Source organism: Pecten maximus, chromosome 5 (genome assembly GCF_902652985.1).
Source record: "Pecten maximus chromosome 5, xPecMax1.1, whole genome shotgun sequence".
NCBI classification, from domain to species: Eukaryota; Metazoa; Mollusca; class Bivalvia; order Pectinida; family Pectinidae; genus Pecten; species Pecten maximus.
The window spans coordinates 12,441,305-12,451,358 of NC_047019.1; the positions used below are offsets into that span (position 1 = coordinate 12,441,305).

General features: G+C 36.4%; 1 protein-coding gene across 1 annotated transcript; it reads right to left on the reverse strand.

The window, feature by feature from the left end:
* Positions 1–9,802, reverse strand: LOC117326840 (glucose dehydrogenase [FAD, quinone]-like). Its single transcript, XM_033883612.1, has 11 exons — positions 9,669–9,802; positions 6,627–6,835; positions 5,985–6,174; positions 5,621–5,752; positions 5,063–5,184; positions 4,617–4,784; positions 3,909–4,059; positions 3,194–3,351; positions 2,833–3,001; positions 2,464–2,689; positions 1–2,151 (listed from the first exon to the last, which is right to left on the reverse strand). Exons 1-11 carry the CDS (start codon positions 9,793–9,795, stop codon positions 1,986–1,988), a joined length of 1,818 nt encoding a protein of 605 aa, XP_033739503.1. The 5' UTR covers positions 9,796–9,802; the 3' UTR covers positions 1–1,985.
* Positions 9,803–10,054: the final 252 nt, after the last annotated feature.

Genomic DNA, 10,054 nt, shown 5'->3' on the forward strand with positions numbered 1-10,054 from the left:
GAATTTTAAACAGATTTATTAACAGGATAGTTTAATAACAGTTGATATAAAGGTTCCAGAAGCCAATGGACATGTGTACTGGTTACGTTTTGTACAGCAAGTGGCAATAAAGCTTGTGAAATGGACAAATAAAAATGATCAAATAACATTTGAATAGTCGTCAAATGTAATTAAATCTAAAAACCAGGAGTTAAAAATACCATGAAAGACAAAAAAGTAATTAAGTATAGTGGCTTGTTCTATAAACCAGTACTTGTAAGCTTATCTAAGCTGAAAATGTCGTTTCACCCATATTATTTGGAAATGTTACGTTTTAAAAGATGAAGTATTGATAAAAAGGCACAAAAACAATTTAATGTAGGAAGATAAATTATGATGGTCAAAATGTCTACATCAGAATTATTTACCAAGATGTATTCAATGGAATCAGACCACGAGGCCATTGCATTTTACATCGACAGACCTGACAGAGCATAACATGTTATCAACACTGCTTTAAAAAAAAATCCAGAGGAGTCTCAGAGCGACATGTTAACGTATAATTATATTAGATATATATTATATTATATTGCATTATATTATATTATATTTTAACATCTTTACTCTGTTTTATTATGGTGACCACTACCTTTATAGTAACATCAACAAAAACTGATTATCAAATGAATTCGATCAAATAAAATCACAACTATTGATATAGGTATACACAGGCACTTTTGAGGAAAGAGAAAAGCGACATGGAGTTTGTCTGAGGTCTCTGTTACGTGCCCTAATATTGACATGTTCAGTTTATAACCTAGTAACTCTATACCTTTCAAACACAAAAATAGCGGAGTACAGTTTCTTGAGAGAACACATTCTATTATTATCAACAACACATCAATGTTTTGGTTTTTTTTCAAAAATAGACATGTTTTGTCAGTTGGATGACGTCACTTCTCAGTGATTTTGGAACATTTTAAGCTTCAAAACATAATAGCAAACAGTCCGTTTCACTGCATAACCCAAATAAAACATATCGTAATTCAGCGATCCGAAGGTTTGTATTATTTTGTACTTGCACACTGACTTTGTCACTAGAGCACATGGTAGGTCTTGCAGATTTAGAAAAGATGACACTTTTCCCTCGATAGGTTTATTTCACAGTTTTCTTGTGGTAAGATTAATAGAGTGATGAAGTTAGGGAAATTCTACCTGGAGTTGTTAAATCTGTGTCAGAATTGAGGTTTGACCTACATACATGTACATTTGAGTCTATACGACTTCGTTTACACATTCTTACAATATTGTATTTTGAAATGTACAAACATGACATTTGCCATATTGGTTAAATATAATGCATGAACTGAATTTCAATTTATGAATACATTACGTATCAGATGTCATAGTTGGTCTGATTGCCTTGCGAAATCTGCGACCTCTTCTTTTTAAGAGCCATGTTTTCTGTAGCAGGTTTTGCCCTGATGATACATGAACCCATCCATGCACAAATTGTTGTGTAACACCGCTCAAATAGTATTAAAATGATAACAAAAAGCACTCGCAGCTTCATCTTTTAAATTTCGATCAAAGAAACAGCATGGCGGCTCGGTCAGTACAAAATAAAAGATCGTAAAAAAAAAAAAAAAAAAAAAAATGTGCAACACACAGCAATATTAATATCGGTGCAGTGACTCCGAATGAGTTTGGTTTTAACCGAATGTGACCCATTCAAAAACAAGTATGAGAGTATTTACTAATGGTTTGAAACTATTACAAACGCTGATCATGCATTTTCGGCGTGTTTAACAACTAAATAGAATACAAGCAACAATATGGGAACTGTGAGCCATGATAAGTATTTTCATGCATCAGATGTCAATGAACTTGGAATTTGTTGTAGGCCTATAACACTTCCGAAAGAATGAGATTCAAATGACAAAACTAAAATAGCTTTTTTGTCATTCTGTTCGTCCAATTGATGGTAAGAACAATACATGAATACATTATATAGTTTTAGTTCTCTTCCTTAGATGACCAACTGTGTCCACGTCTCTGATGATGTCAGCAGCCTTCTCCGCTATCATGATGACTTGCGCATGCGGAGACCCGGAATAGAGATCCCGGATGACCGATGCGTCTACCACTCTTAGCCCGGACACACCCTTCACCCTGTGTAGGCAATATTGTTTAACAATATCAAAACATAACAAAGACATTGTTGAAAAGACTATTTTAGCTGAATGCAGGAATAATTCCTATAAAATGCTCTTTGCAACCCATCGACGTTGTAAGTCATTTAGCACGAATTACTTGAGGACCCCGTGAAGAATTACATCATATCTTAGACTTCGGTTCTGAAAACTCATGTTTAAATGGAAAAGGCCCGTGAACCATTCTTTTAGGAAGTTGATGCTGAATTAGCTAAGAGAAAGTTCTATGATAATTTAAAATGATATATGTAACTCATATCGCTAATTTTACCTCAGCTTTGCGTCGACGACAGTGGTCGGGTCCTCCAATGACCCCATCCTGCACGTGGAGGCCTGATGATTTAGAGTGGATGCTAGATGTCGCACCAAACACCTCCAATAGTCGTCACTCCCAGATGTGTGTTCCTTACAGAACCGGGGGTGCCACGCATCAGAAGCCCTGGTCCCTATTCTTGTCATGGTGGCTGTACCTGCCAACTTCTCACAGAGACGAATACCTAGACCAAATAATGTTTGCTGCTGAAGTGAAAAGTTGATTTCATCTTTCGTATCTGGTTTATGAAGTACATATAACATTAAAATTTGTTTCACCAAAATTAATTGTAAAGTTTAACTTTAATTTTTTATAATTCATACAAACCTTTCAAAAATGTGTCTACATCTTCAGATTCTGCCAAGTAATTTGGATCAATGAGTGGAGTGTCAAATGGATCTTTGGAACGAAGCCGGATTGTGCCTTTACTCTTCGGTTGAAGCAGAATTATTCCATATGAAAAACTTTGTTTACCATCTGGCAACGGATTGTGCACCTGTGGGGTGAGAAGTGAAAAAGAATATATATAGAAATGTATGTACTGTTAATTTGATATAGATTGCTTCACCTTCGTTATCAAGCATCTTACAAATAGACTTACAGTCAAATCCGTATTCACGTGATGTGAACAGATTATGGAAATATGCACGAAATCAAACAAGGTCACAGCCAAATATGAAAGACTTGCCTCCTCCCTAAAATTGAATTCGCCCATGTTCTGCCCAGAGGTAGATACTGACTTGCTGTAAAAGGAGAGCTGAAGATCTGTCGGTTGTTGTTTGGCTTCCATCGAACTGTCGTTATGGAAGAATGCTGATCCCTCTGGACCTCCGTATGATAAAGGCCCTGTTGTGTATGCATAAATAACAGTGAATATCAACAGCCTAAGTAACTCAGTGGTGTAAACATTTTTCTTTTATCTTTGCAACTACGTAACTGAATTGTATAAAGGAGATTTTATTACGGACTCATCTAGTTTCCAGTGATATAGGTTGTTGAAGACTGGACAGCTTTGCGTTACACCGCATTATAGAAGACTATGGTAATAGCTTTGATTACTTCCTACTTACTAAGTTACCTATAGGACAAGGCACTATTTAGGACCAGGAACCGTCTTTTAAAGCCACTAAAAACATGTCATAGCATAGACGGTTTCAAAACAGAGAGCTTCTCCCTCAAGCTGACAGTTCACTGACTAACGTTGATAAGACGCAAACTAGCAATATGCGGAGGCATGAAAGAAGTGATTAATTAATAGAGGTAGGATGGAAGCATAATTCACTTTTTCTTTTACACGTGTGATTTGTCTAAACAGAGATATGCCAAGAACGATGAGTGCGACCAAGGACTTTGGAAATGGTATCTCACTAACATCTTCAATGCCGGACACAACTGTAAAATACCTTTTCCGAATATGTGGAATTGAAGCCGCCCTATTACGGACTCTGCCTCCTCCTCTGTAGTAGAATAAGAGGTGTTTGTAAGCTGTCGGAACACAAACATCAAATGGTCTCGCAGGTTCTCCCCAACAGGAAGGTCAGCTACTACGGGAATCTACAAAATATGGCTATACATTCAGACAACCACATCCAGTATGTTCCATTTCATTGTTCACCATCAGTATTGTTCAATATCGTTAAACTAAAGGATTCCGTTGAGGTATAATTAATTTGTTCTGATAAGGATTAATTAAGGAGAAATAATGTTGGTTCTCTATAAATATGGACGTTCATGAAGTCTCATTGCGGTGTCCTCTGAACGCTGCTCTATTCTCACCTTTGCTTTACCAGAAAATTACACAATTCAAACTTCAATTCTTTCCTGTTATTTCCATTTCCATAGATACCTTATTATTCAACATAACACTTTTCTTACCATTATATATATATATCCAAGGCTGCACAGAGGTTGTAGTCTAAACTTTCTCCAGATGTTCAAATAATACAACACCTTAATATCGGAAATAATCTTTCCAACGTTGTCCTGGAAATGTTCCAATGCTTTTCGACATATATCATTGGGAATTCAGTGAGCCTTACTTTAAATCCTTTAAATCTTGCCATGCTCTGGTAGGTATGTGTCTTACATCCGATATTTCTCCAGAGACTTACCCCAAATTGACTGAGGTGTTCCGAAGGTCCTACGCCTGATAGCATTAGGATTTGAGGAGATTGGACAGCCCCCGCCGACAGTATTACTTCCTTCTTCGCTCTGACAGTTCTTCTCCTTCCCTGATTATCGACTTCTACTCCCACAGCTCTTCCATTCTCAATAATCACCTGGACAAGATTGGGTACAGAATAACAGCAATGACATATTGATGTAGTCAATGTGTTGACATATAACTTAAACGATACATTGCAAGCTGTAACGAATGTATCAATGGATGAACTATTTAATCATAAGTAAACAAATTACAATAAACAGATAATGTATCGATTAATGATAAGTTATTTAGACGTCTAGATAATGCTTAATGCTACCTTTTTATATGACTGAATTTAATATTTTTTCATCTATTTCCGTATAAACTATTTTCATATAAATGTTTGCTTACTTTAGTAACATGGCTGTGTGTGTGGACATCTAGGTTAGAACGGTGCATAACCGGAAGTAGAAATGCACGCGATGTGCTGTATCGTTGCCCGTGCTTTATATTGGCCTGCATGGTGCAAAACCCTGTGAATAAATGTCAGTAAGTGCCAAAACCTACTTCAGTCCCATTCTTTGGTCGCCAAAACGTAATATCTGGCAGTTATGTGAATCCTGCATTGTTATCTATGTTATTTAAAAGGCGAAAACTCTGACATCTAGAATGTGAATAAAACCTATGTTCTTTGTGTTAGAAATCTAGGTAAGATGTTTTTTGATTATTTGATAAACTTATTCATTAAATGAAATTACAGTTACTTATTTCTATGTGCATCTTGCATCTAGAAAACTCTGCTAAAAGAGCACTATTTCTTATCATAATCCTTTATGGCTTCGTGTATGTCAGAGAAATATTTTAACGCTTATTTTAAGCTGTTAACATTAGGTTCGAGAGGTTTCTACTTTTTAGTGGTGGCTTCGAATGATTGATCTGTTAAAATGAGAATTGGGCGATATCTCGTACCTATCAGGTTTGGTCCATTGTTATCAGGGATAACCTTTCCCCCTATTTCTTTCCATGAATCAGCATATAGATCGACCAATGGAGTGACCTTCACCTCGGAAATGGGAAGTGGGCCTCCAAGAGAATGATAATCTGTAAAAAAGAACTTTGGCAGTTGGCGAATACTGTTGTTTAGGGAAATTTCAAATTCACGTTTGCTCTTTATTGATATCAATTGAATGGATTTTGGAAGTTGTTTGCGCACTTATATGAATAATCATCTGCAATTATTTTCAAAATTGGAGTGTTTTCCTCTTGGTACCTCCATCTGTAATCTGTGCATGCGCAATATAAACTCAAGAAGAGCATAGCAAAATAAACGTACTTGAGTTTTCTAAACTTGACATCTGATTGTCTTCTGACTTCAAGAAATACGGAAGTACGTCATCATAACTCCATTCGTCACATCCGTCAGCCTCCCACTTGTCGTACAGATGGCGCCCTCCGCGGTTATATGCCATGGCATTCATGTTACTTGACCCACCTAGAAGCTTTCCGCGCGGTATATACCCTACCTGTAGGTAACATTTGCTAATTGTTTTTAACGGACCCAAAAAACCCTGATTAATATGACTATTTTGGATAGTTGGAGGTCTAGCAAAGAAAGTTTTTTTTTTTAATCGTACGAAGAAAATGCCTAGATAAATCATAGTGGTCCAAAAATGTGAATTGTGCAATAACATACTGAATATTTGGTTATTTAGTTATCAGGGTGTTAGTATATTTTTCTGTCACTTTTTTCCCTTTGCATACACATGTACTAAATTCATGCATGATACAAATAAATAATGAAACGGTATATTGGGATGAAGAAAGACTTGTTTCGAGTTCATGAGCAGAGCTTTGTAATGGGTATAAACTGTCTCTTTGGAATGTGAACCTACGCAAAATTCAATAACTATTATAAAACAGTCAATAGTATTTTACCTGTAGCCGGAGTGTGATTATTAAAGTTTATTGTCTATACCTGGTCTTTCATGCCAAACAATGCATGCTGCTGGGGAGTAGTGTAGAACTTCCAGTCGAGTTCTGTCCCTTGTAAACTAGGAAAATAATACGGCGTTGTCACGCGTGGATCGTCGTCCGCCGCTTCTCCCGCCTCAAGTAGAGCTACTGTGACGTCATCATCCTCCGACAGACGACTCCCAAGCACAGAGCCTGCAGTGCCTCCACCAACTGTTTTATAAACAAACATAACATGCATTAACTTCAAAAGGAATGCATGTAGCATATTATAAGATTTTATTCTACAGCTTTCGATGACTCTTGTAGGTATTTTCCCAATATCATGATTTCTGTGACGGATGTCTTCTACTGACGGGAAATTCACAACGTTTCGAGAGATACACGCCGATGAAGACTGTTGGAAAGTTTGTTGACATGCCTATTGTTTCCTTTGTCACTACCCGAACTCTAATTTGAGATAATTGCTTAACCCGGATATGACCTCCCATTTGTATGGCGGGTGTCCTGGATGAAATATAAGTCGTTTCCTCTAATTCTCCTTGTACTTTTTCAGGATTCTCTATATTTTTGTTCATATTTTGCCATCGCGTTTGGTTTGTTTGTTTGGTTTGTTTTTGTTTAGCGTCCTATTAACTGCCAGGGTCATTTAAGGACGTGCCAGGATTTGGAGGTGGAGGAAAGCCGGAGTACCCGGAGAAAAACCACCGGCCTACGGTCAGTACCTGGCAACTGCCCCACGTAGGTTTCGAACTCGCAACCCAGTGGTGGAGGACTAGTGATAAAGAATCGGGACACCTTAACCACTCGGCCACCGCGGCCCCTTGCCATCGCGTTATGAGGGCCGCGGTGGTTGGGTGGTTAAGGTGTCCCAACACTTTATCACTAGCCCTCCACCTTTGGGTCGCATGTTCGAAACCCACGTTGGGCAGTTGCCTGGTGCTAACCGTAGGCGGGTGATTTTTCTCTGGATACTCCAGCTTTCCTCCACCTCCAAAACCAGGCAGGCCCTTAAGGTAGCAGACCACAGAAAGACTGCCTGGCCATTGGTGATTTTTTGTTAAGGAAATAACTCCGGCATTATGATATGCATAAAATATGAGAAAAAAATAAATGTACACTATAATTCGCATTGTCAGTATGAAGTAGTACACATCAGCTTCACATTTGATAAAATTAAATAAATAAATTGGTTCCGGATTTTAAATTTCTGAATTTTCCGAAAGTGTGTTTACACAGGAAAATTAGTTTTGCCTACAGCGAAAACTGGTGTCCCCCGATCAAGGTAAGCTTGCTGGAAAACTTGATGTACAACATATATCAAAACAAGATTAATTCTGTCTTTGGGATAGAGATATTTGATTTCAAAAAGGTTTCAGGAAAGAAGAGAAGTAGAGAATTGTGTCGTTTTGGGTGAAATATTTAAATAAAGATATTTTGCAATTTATTTTTCATTAGTTACCATGGTATTCGCAGGTCTGAAAAACATATCAGTTTACTTATGTTTCAGAGGTGTATAAAATTGTAAATGTTCTATAGATTACAAGTATATAATGTATATACTTTATTATAGGCAATATGTAGGATTAACTGGCAATGTTTACATATCTAAAACATGTGCCTTATTTTTCAGAATTGGGCATTTTTATTGTACACTGCTACCTAAATGACCCTGGTTGTTAATAGGACGTTAAACAAAGTAAACCAAACCAAACCAGCTAACAAAGCACAATTTAAAAGACAGTGTCTATGCCATATATGAATAATTGAGATATGTTAAGGGGTATTGTTTACAAATGACAATGGGTGACGTTACAGTTGTAAATAAAAAAATATTTAAAATATTTACTTTACCATGAGTTGTACACTTCAAACTAACACATTACTCTCAATACCAATGTACAGTTCATATGATTTTATTAGTGTGGTGGCCGGATCTCTCTGAGTCAAAAATTGTCGTAATAAAAGAGGCTTTATAGGGAACAACCAACATCCCCTGTGTATTGAAAGTTGAACCAGGGGTAAATGTTTGGCGGCCACTGATTGGCGAGTATATTATGAAGTTCCAATATAGATATGTAGCCCGATAGGTAACACTCCATAGGTAATGTGTATTTATATTCTGTAAGTCCAATAAGATTTTTTTTCAAATGTTCAGGTCATAATAATGAACAGGTAAAAATTTCAGATTTTAGAGAATTTTTACTACGAAATTCACCCATTTTTAAAATGGCTACCATAGGGAAATTTTGAGCTGAATGACCCAAGCTTTTTTGGTTGATCTCTTACACGTTCCTTCAAAATGGAGGTCAAGATTAAAGACGCTTTAAACTTTCCTTCAATATGTACTACGTGGTGATAAAAAAATATTGCAACTTTCCTTTAAAATGTAATATCGTGATAAAAGACTCTTTAAACTTTCCTCCAAAATGTAATATCGTGATAAAAAGACGATTCAGCTTGAAATATCGTGAAAAAAGATGCTTCAAACTTTCCTTCCTACGGAAATATCGTGATAAAAGACGCTTCAAATTTTCCTTCAAATTATATATCGTGATAAAAGACGCTTCCAACTTTCCTTCAAATTATATGTTGTGATAAAAGACGCTTTTAACTTCCTGCAAAATGCAATATCATTATAAGTAACGCTTTTTAACATTCCTTCAAAATGTATGTCTCAAAAGGCATTGCTATTTGGGTTTTTTTTATGACAAACTGCTTCCGTTAAAACATTAACTCTATTCGCAAGAAATATAATTAGTATCTAATGGATTGTACAGTTATGGACGTGAAAATTAGTGGATTAACATGGATATCGAAAGGTGTTAAACTAACAACAGCTTGACAAAGCTCATACGACCGTACAAAGATAAGATAAAAACGTTACCTATATATAAACTAAGTAAACAGGAGAAGCCAGGTACACAATATATACCTGGCAACAACAGCTTGACAAAGCTCATACGACGTACAAAGATGAGATAAAAACTTTACATATATATATACTTAGTAAACAAGAGAAGCAAGGTACACAATATATACGTACCAATGATATAGTCGTAGGATTCCAAGAGTTCCCTTCTGGCTCGGTTACCATTATACCAATAGCCATAATATAAAGCTATGATACAGGTAAAGACAGTCAGTACCGCAAACGTGTTAATCAGTACCATGGTAGGAGTCGTTGTAACATCTAAAATCCTTAATCAACTTAGCAGTGTCACGTGATGACAACCTGATAGCAGGATAAACGAAAATTACATTATGCCCAGGTTATTTAAATATATACGGCGATAACAACTCATATATACAACAATCTGTTTCAGCGTTTCATCACAAGTTCAACATCACTATATCAAGAATTCTATCGGATAACATTGTTCCATTGAAATACATTTTAATTTTGGGTTGATTTTTTTTTAGTTTAGTAAG